The sequence below is a fragment of the Oryza brachyantha genome, chromosome 1 (assembly GCF_000231095.2).
Source record: "Oryza brachyantha chromosome 1, ObraRS2, whole genome shotgun sequence".
Lineage (NCBI taxonomy): Eukaryota > Viridiplantae > Streptophyta > Magnoliopsida > Poales > Poaceae > Oryza > Oryza brachyantha.
The window spans coordinates 16,670,627-16,692,463 of NC_023163.2; the positions used below are offsets into that span (position 1 = coordinate 16,670,627).

The 21,837-nt window shown below is 37.9% G+C and overlaps 2 protein-coding genes and 1 long non-coding RNA gene across 3 annotated transcripts; all 3 read left to right on the top strand.

Annotated features, from left to right (window-relative positions):
* The first annotated feature begins 7,549 nt into the window (after window positions 1-7,549).
* Window positions 7,550-10,614, top strand: LOC102716732 (calcineurin B-like protein 9). Its single transcript, XM_006644246.3, has 9 exons — window positions 7,550-7,658; window positions 7,779-8,064; window positions 8,184-8,266; window positions 9,086-9,145; window positions 9,256-9,364; window positions 9,451-9,503; window positions 9,607-9,687; window positions 9,781-9,893; window positions 10,081-10,614. Exons 1-9 carry the CDS (start codon window positions 7,617-7,619, stop codon window positions 10,133-10,135), a joined length of 882 nt encoding a protein of 293 aa, XP_006644309.2. The 5' UTR covers window positions 7,550-7,616; the 3' UTR covers window positions 10,136-10,614.
* A 2,819-nt stretch (window positions 10,615-13,433) lies between these two features.
* On the top strand, window positions 13,434-15,538 carry LOC102711491. Its single transcript, XM_040527771.1, has 2 exons — window positions 13,434-13,661; window positions 14,995-15,538. The coding sequence occupies exons 1-2, from the start codon at window positions 13,544-13,546 to the stop codon at window positions 15,306-15,308; spliced, it is 432 nt and encodes a 143-aa protein (XP_040383705.1). The 5' UTR covers window positions 13,434-13,543; the 3' UTR covers window positions 15,309-15,538.
* A 3,910-nt stretch (window positions 15,539-19,448) lies between these two features.
* On the top strand, window positions 19,449-20,343 carry LOC107305106. Its single transcript, XR_001551194.1, has 3 exons — window positions 19,449-19,522; window positions 19,614-19,742; window positions 20,090-20,343. It is a non-coding gene; the product is annotated as an uncharacterized LOC107305106 (long non-coding RNA).
* Window positions 20,344-21,837: the final 1,494 nt, after the last annotated feature.

The window sequence follows — 21,837 nt, forward strand, 5'->3', positions numbered from 1 at the left end:
ACTATGAATTGACCCTACTTTTGCTGCTCAATGTACAGGTAAACTGTAGCACCCTATCTTTTCGCTTTTGTTTAGGTTTATAAGCCAAAATTTAAATTTTCAACATTAAATTTGAAGTTGATTATATAAACATTTTATTCATAAATTATTTGTCATCTACAAATAAGCCATTTGACTTTTCTATGAAAAAAAAATCAAACAATCACCCAATATCTCCGAGTTGACTATTAATCTTCAGACTTACAGCAAACCAAAGCTTAGGAATATGCACTTCTGAGACAAAGTGGCTACTAATCTTTTCAATTCACTTTAGCTTATTTATAAATTATAAAAATTGATCATTTGCTCCTTTCAAAATATATTTTCTCAAATAGAAACTATCTTCTACTCTATTGTTTAGATTACTCGTTTTAAGCTGTTTATTTCTCAAAATATTTGTTGTATCCCTATAATGAAATGGATAATCCATAAGAATAATATGCCCAATAATCAAAATCAAATGGGACCTAAAGTGTGTGATGTGTCACTCCATGAACATTGTGCATGTTGTATCATGAGATAGATCCCCCATTATACTACTAATGCACATACACTATCCTTTTATCACAAGTCTAAATGATGTGACTTTCTTAATGATTTTGCATGTTTAAGATAAGTAGGTTGATATATGAGTGAGGTATCACGTCTTGGTTGATTTCTAGAGATGCATCATATCTTGTATGGTTAATGAAGAAAATAGGAGCAATTCCAGTGTCTTTTAACTATCTCCTTTGAACAATTCTAGTCTTTTAACTATCTCCTTTAGGAGCTTGAAATGTGTAATTGTGATCCACATTGTAGTTGCTCCATGCTCAAGAAAGTTTGGGGATGCAAGTACGCTAAGTACAGTCAGAACCTCAGATTTTATTTAATTCTAAAGGTGATGGGAGTATCATCTAACACATCCTGGTTTTGGTTTTTAAAATAAACAATAATAGTCAAAAGTTAAGCAAAAATCAACTCCGTCGTCTAAATCAAAAAGCGGTAGAGTACAACATTGACGGTTGGTCTTGTACTCTTGTGCATCAATGCCACTCTTTGTGTTATTTTTGTAGATGAAAAATAAAATATTATTTGATTTTTTGTTAGCTATTTACTAGTAACAATAAAATTAACTACTATAAAATTAAAAATCTATTTTAGAAATGTGAGACAATAAAATTCTACGTAGAAACTTTTACAAAACATACTATTTATCGGATTGAGAAGGATAGACACAAAAACTAGGGAATAAGGGCCTAGACCACCAAGAGAACATGATTTGTACCATTGGTTTATTGCACCAGTCACTCTGGAAGGGTAACATCTGTGACCTACTAATGACGACAGATTCGCACGCTGGAAGAACCTGTTAGGCCGGTCTCAATGCATATTTTTAGGGATGTCACGTACATTAAATATAAAATATAATGTTACATCAGTAAAATTACTGATTTGACAGAGTTATCAAATAAAGGAGTTTTATGAGATGAGAGATGAGTTTCATCCCCATAGAACTCATCTGGCTCAGTTACCTAGTTTATAGTCTTGGTAACTATACCATAAAACTATGCATTGAGACTGGCCTTAACGATGTCATTATCAGATTCGTAGGTTGAAAGAAACGGTCTAGTTTGGTGGGTCCAGGAATCTAACAGATCACAAACATCGAGTCCTCTTTGAATTTTGAAAAGCAAATTAAGTAAACAAGTACGGGTCCTCTTTTCGTTTTCTTAAAAAAAAGTCAAAAGACATATTTATGAATAAAAAAATAATGTTTGAATAAATTTTTTATATATTTGTGTTATTAACAATCTAAAAATAAATATAAAAAATTAAGTACGATGAAAAAAATTTCAGAATCAACTTCAACTTAAGTTAAACTTTAAATTTTGACTTATAAGCATGAGTAAAAAAAGACAATGATGTATATGTTTCACCAGAAAGCTATTTGATTTATGGAGCAAACTAGTAATCCCGTACTCTGAATTGACCCTACTTTTGCTGCTCAATGTACGGTAAAATGTAGATGCCTCCAAGATAGCTATTAATTAATCTTCAGACTTATAGCAAGCTAAAGTTTTTACACACGTATTCTTAACGATTTAAAAACAAGTTAGAAAATAAACTATAATATATATCCTTAGAATCAACTAAATTTAAATTTTAACTTATAAGCACGAGAAAAAGGAAAAGTTGAGGCCCTACATGTTTCACCGGAAGCTATTTGATTTATGTAGCGTGCTAGTAACCTCATACTATGAATCGACCCTACTTTTGCTGCTCAATGTAAGGCAAAATGTAGCGCTATATCTTTTCGCTTCTGCTTAGACTTATCAGCCAAAAATTAAATTTTTTAAATTAAATTTGAAGTTGATTTTAAGGTTCTTTCATCTAAGTTTATTTTTTAGCCTTGTCTTAGATCGTTAAGAATACATATATAAACATTTTATTCATAAATTATTTTTTATTTACAAATAAGACATTTGACTTTTTTTATAAAAAAAATCAAACAATCACCCCGATATCTCTGAGTTGACTATTAATTTTCAGACTTACAGCAAACCAAAGCTTAGGGATATGCACTTCTGGACAAAGTGGCTACTAATCTTTTCAATTCTTTTTAGCTTATTTATAAATTATAAAAATGGATCGTTTGCTCCTTTCAAAATATATTTTCTCAAATAATAACTATCCTCTACTCTATTGTTTAGACTACTTGTTTTAAGCTATTTGTTAAGTTTGTTTCCCAAAATATTTGTTCCATCCCTACAATGAAATGGATAATCCATAGCAATAATCTGCTCAATATCTAAATCAAACGGAACCTAAAGTGTGTGATGTGTCTCCATGAACATTGTGCATGTTGTATTATGAGGCCTCAAAGGTTTTGTCCCCCATTATAATACTAATACACATACACTATCCTTTTATCACAAGTCCAAATGATGTGACTTTCTTAATGATTTTGCATGCCTAAGGGAAGTAGGTTGATATTATGATATATGAGTGAGGTATCACGTCTTGGTTGATTTCTAGAGATGCATCATATCTTGTATGGTTAATGAAGAAAACTGGAGCAATTCTAGTCTTTTAACCATCTCCTTTAGGAGCTTCAAATGTGTAATTGTGATCCACATTGTAGTTTCTCCATGCTCAAGGAGTTACTTTAGTTTTTGCACTAGTGCCTTCAAGAAAATCTGGGGATGCAAGTAGGCTAAGTCCATTCAGAAACTCAGATCTTATTTAATTCTAAATGTGAGGGGAGTTTCTGAGTGGTTTTGGTTTTTATAGATATCATATATTGTAGGATTAATAAAGAAGAAAACAAGAGCATCTCTAGTCTGCTTAGGAGCTTCAAATTCAAATTCGTAATTATATGGTTCATGTTATATTAGTCCGCACGCTCCATGAATTTCTTTAGTTTTGTATACTTTCCCGTCCCAAAATAAGTTCATTTTTCAGTTTTGGATATAATGTTTGACTTTGTATTATTTAAATTTTTTTTACGATTAATACTTTTATTGCTACTATATGATAAAACATGAACAATACTTTATATGTAACTAATTCTTTTAATAATTTTTTTAAATAAAACGGATGGTGAACGCTGGATACAGAAACCGAAAAATAGAATTTTTTTTTTGGACGAAGGGAGTAATTGCTTTTGTAGAGAGTTTGGGAATGCAAGTAGGATAAGTTCAGCTCAGATGTTGTCGCAATTCTATGTGATGTGAGTTTTTTAATAGATGATGTGCAAGTGGGTGGTACTCATAAGTGGGATTATTTGTCTGTGTCGTGGAGTCGTCCGCATTTACTTAATACATGGAGGAATTATTATTGTTGTTACATTTTGTAGCTTTGTTCCCCATGTAATATGTATTTACTTTATAAGGAGCATTTTGCTTTATTTTAGAAAATCAAACTTGGAATTTTTTTACCAATAATTCATTAAGATAAAAGCATACGTGTACTGCATAAAACTTATATAATTAAGAGTATAATTAATTCATACTTCAAAGTACTTCCACGTAACATTTGGTTTTTATAACTATTATTGACATATTTTGTGAAATCAATGGTCAAAGTTGAGTTTTAAAGCTTTTCTGAAATGAAAATCTGCAATATAAAAATGAACACATGGATATCATGTTCTAAGTGGCACGACCTTTTGAGCCAGAGAGAATCTACTCTCTACCACTAATTTTGTTCCGGTTCAACGATTTATCATTAGCATGGCTTCTTTCTATAACATACCATTGAGTTTATCAATTATTCTATAATAGATCATTGGGATGGTATTTTCTTTTTAAAAAAGAGTAAATTTCAAAAAACCCCGAGTTTCGCGACATATGTAACGCAGAACCCCGGTTATTGTAATTTATTTTAAAAAACACTACATTTTAGGGTAAAATGTTTCAAGGAGGACAATGTTTATGTAAAATACTTATTTCCATTATGAAATAAGGTGTTTTTAATATATATTCACATGCAGGACCAAAATGCATATCCTTCCCATATAATTTATCTTCTTCATTACTCTCGCAATGGATTGCAAAAACTTTTCACAATCCTCACTACTAATAGTAAGATAGATTAACCGATTATATACAAAAATGTTATACTATCAATAGCTAACGCATGTTGAAAATGCGGCTAATATGTATATATAGTTAGTAATATCACATACTATTTTTTAAACTATTACATATAAATATGTTAGCCAAATAGATCATATAAGCTTAAATGTGGGTTTCTTTGAAACATTTAGTCTCAAAACATTGAGGTTCTCGAAACAAATCACTATGGTTTTACGTTACACATGCTTCTAAACCTATGTTTTCATGAAATTTACTCTTTAAAAAATATTGCCAAACTTCCCTTGGAGACATACATGGTTAACCCTTGATTTAATCTATTAGAAGTTTAAAAAACAATACTTTTTACTCTCCTTAAATAATATGGAAGTTTTTATACAAGTTTCATGTTTTTTTCATCACTATTTCTGTAAACATCATTTATATGTTATACATTTTTTGCGAGGAATTTATTTGTTATATTCTACATAGAATACTTTTTGTGATGCTATTATTAATGTAAATACTCTTTCATATGCTGTATAAAATATTTTGTGCTATTATTTTTTGTGTAAGTGATGGTTTTTCCACATTTTTTAAAAAATAATTAAAGATATAAATAAAATCTTGAAACGTACAAAAATAATTTCTATGGCATGAAGATCTAATTAATTGTCAGCCCTTATATGTATATAAGAGCATTTTGGGAGTACTTGAAAAAACCCTGGTTCAATGGCATATTGTTGAATAATTGAGAAACTAGAGGGTATATCATGAAAAGTGGTAATGTTCCTGACAAAAACATTGAACTGGCGTAGTAGACTGAGGCCGCGATCGTTCACCCATGTAGTTAACTTATCTCTCTCGTTTTCCACACGTACGTTTTTTAACTGCTAAACGATGTATTTTTTGCAAAAATTTCCTATAGGAAAGTTGTTTTAAAAAACCAAATTAATCTATTTTATATATTTTTAATAATTAATAATTAATTAATCATGTACTAATCTATTACTATATTTTTCATGCCAGGAAAGTTAACTTTCCATATTTCAAAACGAACACGGCCTGAATGGCATAGAGTAGATTATTCTCGCTATTGTTGTGCATGTGAGGGTTTGACATATAGTGGAGATGGCTGTGATGTCCTTATATAGGTACTATGTTTTTTTATTTTTATAAGGCGTATTTTTAATGTAAAAAATATGTGAGAGAATTTACGCGAACATTTATATAACTGGTCGGAAAAGATGTGATAGAAAGGAGTAAACACCGTACAACATAAAAAAAATCACTTGGACACCTTGTTTTTGAAATAAGAAACAAAAAAAAACTGTAGGATGAAGAAGAAATAATTGAAAGGAATTGAAAACCGTAAACCTAATCTAACTTAAAACTCTGTCATGGATGGATAGTGTCTAACACTGCACGGACCTGACAAAATTGACAGGCTAAGCCTCCTTATCATTTGATACTCACTCAGATCATCACGCCAACCAGATCTAACTTAAAAGCGACTCCATTTTTTTTACTGAAGCCGATGCCAAACACTACTTGAAGTTTGAAAAGCAAATGTTTCAGCAGAAGCTGTTTGATTTATGTAGGAAACTAGTAATCCCGCGCTCTGAATTGGCCCTACTTTTGCTTCTCAATCTACGGCAAAACTGTACTGCCCATGCGATGGAGTAGCTACTAATTAATCTTCAGACATCAGCAAACCAAAGCTCACAGATAGATGTAAAATTTTATGAGTGGTTACTGATCTAAATGTTGATGTGTGTGATCCATGAACATTGTGCGTTTCTTTGACGAATTGGTTTTCGACAATGTGAGATCTCAAATTCTCAGTGGTTTTGTCAAATTAATTAGGCTCAAAAGATTCATCTCGTGATTTCTAGGCTAGCCGTGAAATTCGTTTTTTCATTCGCGTCAAAAACCCAACGTTTGATACTATATTTTTATCAAAAATTTTAACAACTAAGTACCACCTAAGTAGTCGAGGAGAAAGAAATATACTACTGAAAGACAGGGCTTGATGGATAAGTGAGATCCATGGATGGACAGCTGAAAAGAAGGCCTCCTCACCACATGACGTGCGCTGCGTGGGGACGGGGGTCGCCTTCCCCTCCCCTGTTCAGGACTGTGCAGATCATTGCGCCAAGAAAATCTATCGTGAATGTACCAAAATAAAATCTTTGGTAGAATGATACCAAAAAGAATTCATTTTCACTATGCATCACGTATAGCTCCGTAAAGATACGAAGACGAAAACATCCTTTATATCTTTTAAACCTCCAATACATTTCGCCTCTAATTTTATAAATCTCAGTGCATCTCTTCTGCTTTACTAAACTCTAATACGATAATTACTCTGAAATAAAGTTTTTATAGGACAAACAACATAAACTAAGGCCCTGTTTAGTTCCTAAAATTTTTTTCAAAAACATTCCATCGAATCTTTAAACATCTAAACGAAGTATTAAATATACATAAACATTAAAATACAGTTATGGGGGAAACCATATGATGGATTTTTTTAGTCTAATTAGAACATGATTAGCCATAAGTGCTAGAGTAACCAATATGCGCTAATGATGGATTAATTAGACTCAAAAGATTTGTCTCGCGGTTTCCAGACGAAATCTAAAATTTATTTTTTTCATTCATGTCCAAAGACACTTTCCGACGTCCGGTCAAACGTTCGACGTAATATTTTTTGCCAATAATTTTTGGCAACTAAACAAGACCTAGAAATGAAATCTTTTATGACAGGGGCAGTAGATAATGAATGAAAATGACGGCGAAAATACTATAGAATGAGTTGTAACATTGAGAATCATTTTCCGATTACGATCAAAATCTAAACAAAGCACGGCCCTGATCCAAAAATTTGGATGGATTTTATCGGTGACTCGGTAGCTCGAAATGAAAGACCATTCCCTCTGTCTCCGTCCGTCTGCTGTATATATAGAGAGAGGGAGCCGCCGCCGCCGAAGGAGGGAGGGAGAGATTCGATCGGCAGCCATGGAGTCGGGCTTCCGCTTCGGCTTCTCCGACGACGACGTGGTGGGTCTCATTCTCATTCTCATTCTCATGGCTGCTCGTTTCGTTCGTGCGTTCTTGTCTTCTTCCTCTTCCTTTTTTTTCGTGGTGTTGTGTTGATCGGGGAACTTTTGGAGTTCGCAGGCGTCGGCGAGCTCGCTGACGGTGGGGGAGCGGCTGTGCGCGGCGTTCCTCCCCTTCGTCGCCATTGCCGAGGCCGTCTTCTTCGCGCTCACCGACTGCCTCGCCGACCTCTTCCCGCCCTCGCGCCGCCGGTCCGCCGCGTCCTCCTACCTCGCCGCCGTCGCCAAGAGGAGGGGCTACCAGCAGCAGCAGCAGCAGCAGCAGCGCGGCAGGGTCGGCGTCGGCGTTGGCTGCACCTCCCTCAGCCTCGGCCAGCTCGCCCGCCTCGCCGACGAATCCAGATGCTGTAATTTCACCCTCGACCTCGCCTCGTCGCCCATTGTTTCAGTCGCGTTCTTGTCTCGTCCAAATTCGCAATGCGGTTCGGTCTGATCTGGTATCTGGTGTCAATTTCATCGAATCAAGTCTCCGTGAACGAGGTGGAGGCGCTGTTCGAGCTCTACAAGAAGATCAGCTGCTCCATCATCGACGACGGGCTCATCCACAAGGTGCAAGAAAAATCTCCCCTCCTGCAGTCTATGTTCTTAGTCAATTTGTCAGGTTTGGTTAACTCGACAAGAATTAATTTCTTTCGATGCATATGCATTCTTTCACGGCAAGAACTCTCGGTGATTATCGACTAAACTAATAGTTTCTTGGGAGGTTATGCCCCGCACTTCGATAACTGTCCTTGGCCTGTTCGTCTTCGTCAGGCTTCAGCCAACGTGAAAAGAATGTGGTTAGCACTTAGCAGTCAGTGTTAAGAAGGCAATGTTGCAGTTTGACCCGGTAAAAAAAAATCGCAACTTGGTACGCACTAGATCGATCGATCTAGAGATGTTGCACTGCACGCAATGGATTAGTACATGGGATATTATAATACTTTTGTTTCACAGCCAGTAGAATTCTTTGGCTGTAGTTTACAATGTCACAGCTTGCATGTCGGGTGGCTCCCATGTGCAACTTGACCATAGAATAGTGTTTGCATCTCAGATTGTTTGGTTGGCCTGCTTCTCAGGTTGTTTGGTTGGCATGTTCCTTCTTGTGACACTCTTAAGTGGGCTGCTGATTGGTAGGGGAAGGCATGGGATGACTGCTTTTTTTTTTTGTTAAGAAGATACTTTAGTATCCTTGCAATATATGGCGAGTGTATGTCAAACAGTCAAAGTCATCAACAAACCATTGAATTTGTATTTTCAAGAGCATCTTGATTTATTGATTGAAATAAGAAAAATGAGAATGACAAAAACAAAAATCTGAAATGTTCTTGTTGCATATTATGCTGGATTTGTCATATGTAATAGTTTCTATGTTGAATTGTTCTTCAGGAAGAGCTCCAGCTGGCATTGTTTAAGACTCCAAGCGGTCAGAATCTTTTTCTTGATAGGGTTAGTGCTCTCTTTAATACTACAATTTTTTATGTGACCATCTACCATGTGTCATATAATGTTTTCCATTGGTCTCTTTTAAATCCTAACAAAAATTCCCTCTGATACAGGTTTTTGATTTGTTTGATGAAAAGAAAAATGGTGTAATAGAGTTTGATGAATTTATTCACGCTCTTAGCGTCTTCCATCCATTGGCACCTTTGGAAGACAAGATAAATTGTAAGTTTTACTTCTTGCAGACACCACCTTTTTACATTCCTGTGTCGAGTTATATCTACAACGAAGCTTTCCCTGGATTGTTTCAGTTGCATTTAGGATGTATGACTTGAGACAAACTGGATTTATTGAGCGTGAGGAGGTTAGTTCATCAAGGCGCTTCGTATTAATTGGCAACTTGTTTGTGTTCTAGAACAAATAGAGTAGTGACATGAGGTACCTCATTGGCATGGTCTATTTTTCAGGTTATGCAAATGGTTATTGCTATTTTGACAGAATCTGATATGAAATTGTCAGATGAACTTCTCGAGGCCATTATTAATAAGGTAGCCAACCATTACCTCAACTATTTGTCTTGTGTGAACGTGTCCTTTTTGTTATGTGTATTTAAGTTTTGCTACATTGTTTCTGTATTTCAGACATTTGAAGATGCTGATGCTGATAGGGATGGAAAAATAAACCAACAAGAATGGAAAGAATTTGTATTACGACATCCGAATCTATTGAAGAACATGACACTACCCTATCTAAGGTTTAAATATGAGCTTGATAGCTTTATGAAATGGACTACCAATTTTTTGTCAAAGATACTGCTGTGCAGAATCCTAGAGAAATCTAATCTGCAAACAAAAGCCAGATTGTTTGAAAAATACTAGTCAGGTCCTCATTAAATTCATCTTTATTTACTTTCTTCATTTCTTGCCCATCTTATATTACAGGGACATCACAACGGTTTTCCCTAGCTTTGTCTTCAACACTGCCGTTGAAGATTGAACATAATCTAGGGATCACTTGAAGGTTGAACCGCACATGATCCCCACAAGATGGTGACATGTTGCCTGACTTTGTGCTGCATGATTCTGGACCAGCTCCCAGGAATCAGATATAAGCTCATCATGAGCGCGCACTGAAGAACCAAAAATGGTGATTGTTAATCAAGATTAATGCCTTGTGAGACTCAAATTTTGCTGCAAACCAAGGCTCATTTATAACAGCAAATTGTCAAACCTAGCAAATAGTTGAGTTCGTGTACATACATCCTTTCAGTAGTTCAGGACTCAGGAGCAAGTAGTGAGCAGCTGTATATATGATTGATTGTATTGGGAAAATTCAAGTTTTTGTATGCAGGTCAGCAAATCATTTTGATTCTAGTTTTTGTTACATATAATATCTTCTGACCGGAGATTGCTAACATCTGATGTTCATCACTGAGACGGTCTACATTGGGTCATGCTCTCTACTTCATTCATGCAACCATGGTACTTCAAAGATTGACTGATCATTGATACTGAATAGTCCAGGGCAGAAAACACACATTTGCATTTCTCAAAACACACTAATCAGCATGTTTTCAGGGCAAACACACTGATTAGTTTATTTTGTGGCTATAAACCTTTCTGAGACGCATGCTTTTGCTTGCTGGGTGATTACTGTGACGGCTCAGTGACAGACAAGCTGCCAAATGTTCCAAAGCCTCCCAGCTAATGGTCACCTGTGGTGACAAGATCAAGATTGGCCTTTACTTATGCAAAGTATAAACAAGTGACTTCTGTTCTTTGGGTGATGCAAAGGACATTCCTGTTTCTTGCAAGGGACAGCATCGCTTATCACAAGACAGTACTCGAATATTTTTTTATCTCCATATGTGTAGTTCATCCATAGTTTCCTAATGCAATCATCATCCATGTAATTACTTCTTTAGTTCCAATCATGCTGCAACCTAAAGTAAGTTCGTACTATGAAGATAAGATTGCGGCATGCCGATGCCGGGCGGTTCAGGTTAATGTGCTGAGGGTCCCCTTGCTATCAATGTCACATTGAACAACAAGATTCAGGGAAAAAGAATGGACCCCATGGATAGCTTGCGACTGAGCACTTCAGCAGCCTCGTCTTTTAGTATATGGTACAAAGTATGAATATTTATAAGTTGCTTAGAATGGACCAAGGATTATATCAAAAGATTAGTTACTTCGGCAGTCGATTATAAATTTTGAATTGATTAGATTCTTTTTAGAAATGATTATATTCTTTTCTAAGCATCTGGTTGACTCTTGTAATCATTGGAATGATGAAAATCGTAAGAATCAGCACAAAAATATTTATATTATGATACAAAATCTTAAAAATACTTACATTTTAGAATGGACCGAGTATTAAGCATAAGCGAAACGGCTTATTGATAATTAACAAATGATTTGGGGTAAAACTTTTATATACATTTTGTCGTTGATTAAAAACAAATGCTGAAAAATAAACTATGATAAAAAAAACTTAAAATCAACTTTAAATTAACTTTTAAAATTAAATATTGGCTTATAGACCTGAGCATAAACAAACAGACGAGACTTAAAAATTTATAGGATCTATCTGACGGTTAATTAAGTGGAACGTGATTATAGATTGTAAAAATATGAAATTTAAAAGAACACCGCTACACATACTAATTTTTTTCCCTAATAAATTAAAGCTAACGATGATATCAACCGTTTGATTTGATTTGACCAGGTGGGAGTTACAGAAAGGTCTAGATATACTCACGATACGATACATCAGTATTAATAAAGAAATACCTTGGTTCTCGTACTTTGACGTGTCAAGTTGCAATCGTCGAACATATCGCCGCCAGAAATTCAGAACAGCACTCTGCAGGTTTCATGTCGCTTTCTCCGCATAAAAACAAGCAGGAGATGATGACGAAAGGCCGACGAGATGGGTAACATGACAAGCCACCACCGTTCTTATAAAAATAATACAAACAATGAGAAAGAACAGAAAAATAACAGGACCCACTTTTCCATTGAAGGTTTAGGATCCGTTTAGTTTCCAAAAATTTTCATCCAAAAATATCACATCAAATCTTTGGATACTTAAATAGAGTATTAAATATAGATAAAACAAAAAATTAATTGTACAGTCATGTGAGAAATCGTGAGACGAACTTTTTGAGCCTAATTAGTACATGATAAGCCATAAGTGCTACAGTAACCTGTACGCTCAAATGATGGATTAATTAGGCTCAAAAGATTCGTCTCGCGGTTTTCATGCCAGCCGTGAAATTCGTTTTTTCATTCTTATCCGAAAATCCCTTCCGACATACAGTCAAACGTCTGATGTGACACGTAAAAATTTTTATTTCACCAACTAAACACCCCTTAGCTTCTATGTATTGCCCTAGGGTTTGTCCTGTGAGTTTGGCCTTGGTGCTCTTTCTAAAGTGGGTGGTTTTGTTCCTAGTGATGTTAAGCCGGTAACCCAGGTGAACCTTTATGTTCCTTATTTCTAGCTTTAATAAAAAGTTGGGCCTAGGCCTTTTGTCTAAAAAAACCTTTTTTATTGAAGGTGCACATGTGTATATACTTACACCCTTGTCATTTAGAATTTTCCTGCGCTAATAACCTAAGATTTAAATTTTCAACCTTAAATTTATAGTTGATTTTAATGTTTTTTAATTTATTTGTTTAATTTGACTTTTAGATAATTATGAATACATATATATAAAAGTTTTATTTTACAAATTATTTTTTTACAAGTATATGTTTGGCTTTTCATTTTTAAAGTCGGCCCTATTAAATTTTGTGCACATCAATGATTTGAAGTCCAGTCAAATCGGCTATAATTAAAAGCGTGTATCTATTGGCCCTAGTCCAGCTTCTACATGATAATACCCCATGTTTATGTTAGTAGTTTTAGACAAGAAAATTGGATGGTTAAATGATCGAATGCCCTTTACTACTACGTTTTAGATAAAAGTTTAAATTTTGAAGTTATGATGTTTGAAATGAAAATTTGGAAGCTAGAGTTGCGAGTTCAAAATATCGATCTAACATATTCACTTTCAAACTAGTTAACTCGAAATATGACAATAGATCAAAATTCAAGCCGATGGTGCGGACTTCTTGTTTGAAAAGTCGAACACTTTGAATTCAAAATTCAAAATTTCACATATTTGCTAAAGTAATAAACTTCCACTTGTTTGGGCCGGCCCATTAACCGTAATTAGGCCAAGCTTTCCATCAGGAAAAAAAGCCCACACATTCTCTCACCTATCGGCGTGGAAAGCCGTGCGCCCGATCGAGATGAACGGCCACGATTAGAGCACGGAGAAGCGCAGACGAGTCGCCGAAGCGGTCGCCTCGCCGCCGCCCCCCGTCGACCGCGACTTTGCCGCCCGTGCCCGTCGCGATGGCCGCCGCCGGGAATCCGGACGCCGCGTCCCCGCCGGAGGCCCCCTCGGCGAAGAAGGGGGCCTTCATGCGCCGCATCTTCCCGTTCCTCCTCGCCGCCAACATCTTCGTGGGAGGTGAGAGACCCCCCGCCCCCCCCCCCCCTCCCTTCATCCTGACTGATCTCCTAGCCGTGTGGTAGCATCGTATCCTGGAGATGGATCTGAGCGAGAAGGATTCGATCTCTTGTGCTTGCGTTGCAGCAAAAGCCTAGTGGATGGGTGGTGTGCGTTTTACTAACACGGGGAGTGGTTTTGGGATCATCAGATTGAGATGATTGTGGGGAAATTTGCGATACTAGTTTTCTAGGATTGTGCAAGCAGGATGGTTTGACATGTGGCTCAGCAGTTATTCCTGAGCCTCAATTTCACGGTAGGGTGCAACAGACAGAAGAGTTTGTAACTTTGATTGTGATGTAGTGTTCAGGTTTGTATTGCTAGTGTAATGTTTGTTGTGGGGGGGGGGGGGGGGGGGGGGGGGGGCTACATGGTTAGGTCCTGGTATTCTGCTATGATGGATGGCTTGCCGCTGGGGAATTTGTTGCTGCAGGGGGCATAAAAGTAAGATTTGGATAATAAGAGGTACCAAATATAAAATATCTCTACTTTGCATACATGGTAAACTGATGGTTTGTACTGGAGTATATTGAGCATTAGCTGGACTCATCAGGTTTGAAGTACACTGAGGAGATATGTGACCTATCCATGGGGCTGTGGGGTGCATTCCAAATTTTAGCTAGATTTTGTACTGTGTAGTTGGGAATGTCTAGATGAAACAATTAAGTGAGCAGCCAGTGGCTGGCACTCTGCTGTTCTATTTCGTAGGTAATTAATGGGTTATCAAGTGAACTCAAGTCGGCAATGAGAAGTTTGAGGGCTTTGCTGTTGTAAAGATAAATTCAATATATGTTTTACATTTTTTTCCATTTTAGTTAATTATAATCACAATGAATCATAGTGGACTATAGTAACATTCCTTGTAGTATAGTATAGTATACTCTTGAATCTTCTATATGACAGGATGTGCTATTCCTTAAAGTAGCTTATGTTATACTAAGCAAGTAAGCATAAAGTTTGCTTGAGGCTGTGTGTCTGTATGCATTGATATTAATATTATTTTCTGGATTTCTTCTTTGCAAGAAGGAAAGGAAAGTAGTCTGGTGCTCTCCATGATTGTACAGTGGCCACACAGCACAAAACCACTGTAAATATCCATGCGTTTACCCTTTTGCCCACTTGCAAGATATCTACACCATCACTCCTGTTCTTTCTTATTGAACCATTCAAAGTTTATGTAGGTTTGTCTCTGCGATAGCACACATTCATGGTACTGTTCACTTTTTGCATGACGACTAATGTTTTGTTTGCTGAAGCTATTCCCATGTAGTAAGTTTGTCCCTTGTGCATGCAGTATATGTATTTGCAAAGACCTACAAAAGAGATCAGGAGAAGAAGAATGCTCAGGCTGCTGCTGCTACTGCTGCTGTAGCCGCAGCTGCCACATTCTCGCCCCCAGCTACCGCAACAGCTGAGACTGCAAAGCCTACTCCACCCAAAAGAGTGCTTCCACCAATATCTGAAGACGAGCAGCGCCAGATCTACAAGTGGATGCTGGAAGAGAAGCGGAAGATCAAACCACACAATGCTGCTGAGAAGAACAAGATTAATGAAGAGAAGTCTCTTCTCAAGGAATTCATCCGGGCAGAGTCTCTCCCTCGTTTGTGATTCGATCACTTGTTTACCCTGCTGGCCTTGGTTTTTCTTTTTGCCTGCAGATCCAGTGTTCTGGATTTTACACTTGTCTCTTGTTTGCTGGCAGGCATGGTAGCATTTTGTATGCTGATAGGTCATCATTTGTTACCCAAAATGCTGAGCGCAAGTTTCAGCGAACACTAGCATTTTAACACTGGAGATTTTTCAGAAAACTAGTTCTTGATGCAAAGTGCTTAGGTCTATATTTATTTATTTATCTTGCTATGATTCTTCAGTTTGATCACCGTTTGAGGCGTCTCCTTTGACTGCAATTTTGACATTTTAGTCTTTTTTGAAAACTTATTTTATAAATAGACTCCAAAAAAACTTGTTGTACAAATGGACCTTTTTGACTGCGCCAACGTTATTGGTACTGTCGTTGTATAGAATGGCTCATCCTCCTGCCACTTAAGCATGCCATACTATACAAGGACGACGCCGATGATGCTAGTGTGGCCAAAAAGGTCCATTCATACAATTAAGTTTTTAGGGATCTATTTATAAAATATATTTTTTAAAAGGACTAACATGTCAAAGACTTCCATCATTTCGGTTTTGCAACTACTTACAATCCTATCTTTTGACTTTTGTTTATGTTTATAATCCAAATTTGAATTTTGTGATTTACTATTGTATATATTGGAGATTTTTTTAATCCAATTTTATTAAAATGCTATTGACATCAAATTATGCCCCAGCCAATTCGTTTTCCAAGAGTTTGTTTCTATCTTTGTCATTCCAGAAACCTTAATGAGCCAAGGCGAAGACATTGATACAAAAAACCAACTAGTTGTGCTAGAACTATCAAATGTGACAAAGATAAGGCGGGAACTCATCGTCTGTGAGCTTGTCTCTAGTGCTAAGGTCATGAAAGCTCACAATTAACTTCGCTCTCAGTTTGTCGTCGATGGTGACGTGAAGAGTGATCAACCTGGTGTTAGACTTCAAAACGCTATGGATGACCTACAAGAAGCATGGGTAGAAATCAAGAAGTCTAATGGGGTACGGGTAGAAGTTAAGAAGGCCAATGGGCGATATGTTCCGATGCCCCGAGTCTTTGAGGTCTCAATTGTATTTTCTGCTGGGATTAAATAAAACAAATAAAACATATGGTGTCATGTTTGGACGCAGTTTAACGACTAATGTAAATTATTGCTGTGAACAAATATGTTATGCGAAGTTTGTATCCTGTATATATTTAGTTTTCTGTAGGTTCAGATTAATTAGCATCTGATCGAAATCAGGAGTTTTGAGTTGTTTTGTTGTGTTGCACGGTCTGACACTGATTGTAGTGGAACATAATTAGCTGCAATGTGCTGTGATTTGTGAAAATTACATCCAACAATATCAGGAAGAACACAAGCTATAAGAACATGCTTAGCTCCATACTTCTATTTGCATTAAAGAATCAATCGAGATGGGAGCGTGTCGTACATCTGTTTGATTTAGGACTTGTTTATTTGTCAAAATTTTTGAGTTGGGTGTCACATAGAATGTTTAACCGATTTTAGGAGACTATTTCTACGACTAACTAAAAACTAATTACATACATTGTCAGGAAACCAAGAGAGGAATTTGTTAAGACTAATTAATCCATCATTAGCACATGTGAGTTATTGTAGCAATTATGCGTAGCAATTATGCCTAATCATGGACTAATTAGGATCAAAAGTTTCGTCTCGCAAACTCCTTTCAAACTGTGCAATTAGTTATTTTTTAACTATATTTAATGCTCTATGTATCTGTCTAGAGATTCGATGTAATGGGTAAATGCGAAAAATTTTGAAACTAAACGTGGCCTTATTGTAGTCACAATTCATGAGTGTGAACGAAGATGCAAGATACAAACATGTTGAAGTTGCAAAGGAAAATTGCACCATGAATGCACAAATTTAATACTACCAGCACAAAGAGATGATACCAAAATCAAATGCAAATCATCCATAACATATATCACATATCTCAGCATTATCCATAGATAGTCATGGACAAAACAGGTAGATATAACACTAATTGATAGCAATAGTATTGCTTTGCTAGACTAGAACTAGAATAAAGAATAGCAGTTGAATCCCTCCTCCTAAGTTGTCGACCATCAGACCAGAGGAACTCAACGGATTTGGGGTCATTGTAGTCCCAGTAACCAAAGATGATACACCACCTTGGCCAACTCTTCATCGACCATAGCCTGGTACGCGGCTCATCAACTGAATAATAGCCATTTTTCTCAACGCTGTCGCGCGCCTCAGATTGGAACAACTTGAACTCATCGTCCAACTCCTTGCGCTGGGCAGCATAGGCCATCACCACGGTCGACAACTTGAGCAGAGGTAGCCACCGCTGCGGAAGTGGAGCCAATCCCCTTCCCCTACTCCTTTGCCTTCTTCATATTCATGTCGAGCTCCTTAAGCGACGGCCGCAGCTAGCCTCCGACCGGCGCCGGCGCCTTCGCCTTCCCTGTGGTGCCGGCAGCCTCTATCGTCAGCCACCGTCCCCATGAGCCCCATACCCGCCTATCTGCCGCACGAGCTCGCTCTGGGTTGGTTGGGAATTTTTCTTTTTTTTGGAATAAGCTCATTTGATGTTCTTTCACTTGACGAGTTTGATTTTCATCCATAAATCACGATACCAGATACAGCATGTCCCTCAAATGTCAAAACCAGCACAAAAGAAGTCCCATGATAGTTTGGATGGCGGTTTTGGCTTACGTGGCTGGTTTGACTCGATCCTCGTCCTACGTGGCATTGACATGGTGATGAAAACAAAATATAATTTTTTTTAAAAAAATATGCGTCCTCTGCAACCATACCCTCTACCAGATCGACTTCCTTAGTCTCCGACAAATTCACGTGGAAAGAAAAGAGGGGATGATGTGGAAGAAGTGGGGCCCACTAAAATGTGAGTCTCGCTACTCCCTCCATCCTAAATTGATCATCATATAAGAGAAACTAGAAATGCCAAATTGATCATCATATAAGAGAAGAGAACATATTATGCATTAATTGTAGTGTGAAAAACCCTTTGGTTAGCACGCACATTAAATGATTACATGCGTCTACCCAATCAGCTTTGATGTGATTTGCAAATTTCGATTATGCATGTATGCATGTAACTTGGAATTTGTGACTTTAGTTTTCCAGTGCTAATTAAATATATTCTTGGTCTTTGTACCTAGAGCTTATATGATGATCAATTTGGGATGGAGAGCGTATTTCTTAATTTTATTATTTGACTGCCCTATGGGCCCACATATTTTATTTTATTTTTTAATTGTTATATTTTTTTTCTTCATGTGACATGTTAGGATGAGTACCGAGTCAGACCAGCCAGTCAGCCGAAACCATCGCTTACACTCGTGTTGACAGTTGAGAAGAGCAGAATGAACGAAGACTACCGCCACATGTGACGATCGGCGTCGGAGGAGGGGAACGGCATGGAGACTAGGGATGAAAACGGTATAGAAATATCCCGAACCGAACCGTTTTCTACATTTGAACCGATCGAATTCGTATTTTCATTGAAATTCGGAATATCAGAAATTCAAAAACAGAACACAAAATTCGGAATGTGAAAACGGAACGAAAACGGTTATATGCTTGTTCGACCGATTTCTATATTTCTATATTTTATTTAGAATATTCCATATTTTAAATTCGGTTAAAACCGAATTTGGACCACACACTCACAGCCCACCAAACCCAATACTAGCCCATACGGGTGAAAACCCTAAATCCCAAGTCCCAACCCCACAGCCGCCCCCGCACATCACAAGACGAGGCAGCCAGGCAGGAGAGGGAGACCGAGGCTGGGCAAGGCAGTGGGCACGCGGGTGGCGGCGGCCTCCACATCGTCGCCGGTCACCGGCGCCCTACCTCCCACTGCTCCGGCGTCCAGGCCGCGGCCGCCCTCCCGCGGCTCTAGCGGCCGCGGCTATCCCTCTCCCGCCGCTCCGGCGTCCAGGCCGCGCCCTCCCTCCCGTGGCTCCGGCGGCCGCGCCATCCCTCCCGCGTCTCCGGCGACCGGCGTCTAGGCCGCAGCAGCTGCCACTGCTCCGGCATCCAGGCCGGGGCCACGCCCTCCCTCCCGCGTCTCCGGCATCTAGCTCCGGTGGCTCCGGCGTTGAGCTCCGGCAGCCACCCCTCCCTCTAGCGGCTCCCACGATTCCTGCCACTCCACCAGCCCTCCAGGTCCCCTCTCCCTCCCACGGCTCCTCCTCCCGAGAGCGGCCAGCCGGCAAGCCCTCACACATGCTAACTGCTGCACACTTGCACTCCATAGATGGCGCCTACTGGTGAAGGTGGACAGATGGTTCTACTCTTGGAACGAAGACGAAGGGCAAGACCAAGACGAAGAGTGTGCGCCATCTTCTAGCGCCACCGGCAATAGCACCAGATGCTGCATCACTAGGTACAACTTTACTGCCTCGAATCATCGATTGATCTATAGTTGCAAACTTGCAATGTTGCTTTACTGCTGTAAGCAAAAGACATGGAAACTGATCCTAACATGGATGATGCTAATGAACTGTAGCAAGGTGTCATAATTCTATCCTAATTTACTTGCTACTTAATTGCTTGTTCTAGATATGTATTTGTGTGTTGACGTGTTATTATTCCGTATTATTTTTTCGTATACCGACCGAGTTCGACATAATTTCGTTCGAATTGGTTCGTTTCCGAAATTCTCGATATTCCGTAAGTTCGTGTTCATTTCATGTTCGACTTTACCGATTTCGTTTTCGTTTTGAAATGTAGAAGTAGAAAACGGTTAAGATGTTTTCCGACCGTGTTCGACCACTTTCATCCCTAATGGAGACACAAGCGCACGGGGGAGCGGCGTTGGCGGCGAAGGCGAAGGCGAACGGAGGAGCGGCGGTGGCGGCGCAAAAGACTCCGGTCTGGATAGGAGTCCGTGGGGTAGTCTTTCTGTTTTAATTTCTTCCATTTCCCCGCACAACCACTCCTGGTTAGCTGGCGGTGCAACTTTCCCCGTGCAAGCAATTCTTGTTGGCTGGCGCTGGAAGAAAAAAAAGGAATTTAAATACAACTTCAGGTTTGGTAATGACTCTGAAACTTATGGCTGGCGGTGAACTCAAATTAAGCCCCCGTTGGAAGGACTTCATCAACGCTTACGGTCAAATATTTAAAATATTAAACATAGTCTAATTATAAAATAAATTTTAGATTCCGCTTGGAAACCGCGAGACGAATCTTTTAAGTCCGAATCTTTTGAGTCTAATTAATCTATCATTAGCATATGTTGGTTACTGTAGCACTTATGGCTAATTATGTGCTAATTAGGCTCAAAAGATTCGTCTCACGATTTTCCCATAACTGTGTAATTAGTTTTAATGTTCATATATATTTAGTGTTTCATTTAAATGTCCAAAAATTTGATGCGATATTTTTTAGAAAAGTTTTTGGCAACTACACAGACCAAATTGAACCATGAAAAGGATAAGGATATTAGTACCACCAGTATCAACATTGTTGCTGGAGTACTCAAGTTCAGGTACACGTACAAGGAGGAAGGAGGAAGCACGTATGCCAATCTTCCATTTGAAGATTACATGTCATGGATACCTGCCAAATAATCAGCCAACCTACCAATCCTCCCATGATTATAAAAAACTTGATCAGGAGAAATCATCATGTTTGTACATCTGAACTATGCATGGAAGCTTTAGTCAAGTTGCCATGTCAGTCATAATAGGAAGTTAGAATTTATTTTTTTCTTCTTCAATACTTTATATATTAAATCCGATTATATTTTTAGTTTTATATAGAAACCATAATTATGTTAGAAGCTTTAAAACCAACAAACAAAAGTCAAGTGAATTCTGAACTGAATCTGTAGCATCTAGACATATAATATGCATGTCTAGTTTAATGAAGCTGTTTAATGGGTATCTGCGAGTCAGAATAAACATGAGGATTATAGAACCTGTAAGAAATTTTAACATGTATATTCATTGAAAGAACATAAGGTCTAGAGGCGGAGTAGGTCTCGTTAAGCAAAAGGCACACTGACAAAAAAATGTTAAAAACAGATAAGCATCTCTAGGCAGAATACAACCCTAGATAAGCCAGCTAAAATTATTTTTATCTTCGACCGTATTGAATAGATAGTGCACTGAATTTGTTTTGTTTCATATGGATACGACTTTACCTTAAAATTAGAGATGTGAGGGATGATCGCAACAATATATATAAAAAGACAACGCTGCTAAGATCGGTCACATAAAGACAACTTGAGCTAGAAATATAGAAATAGATCAACTGATAGTAAGATAGAGACAGATCTCAATCCATACAATATTCCAGTTTCATTAGTAGCGGGATTTGGAACTATGGTTTTGTTCCTGCCAGCATACCAGATATTCTACGGAACAATTGATTTCGTTTCTCATTCACATAAAAGACAGGCACTAAATTTAGCATAAATCCTAATCTTACTGCTACAAGTCTTGTTAGAAATAAAAGCACAAACGAGACACATTTAA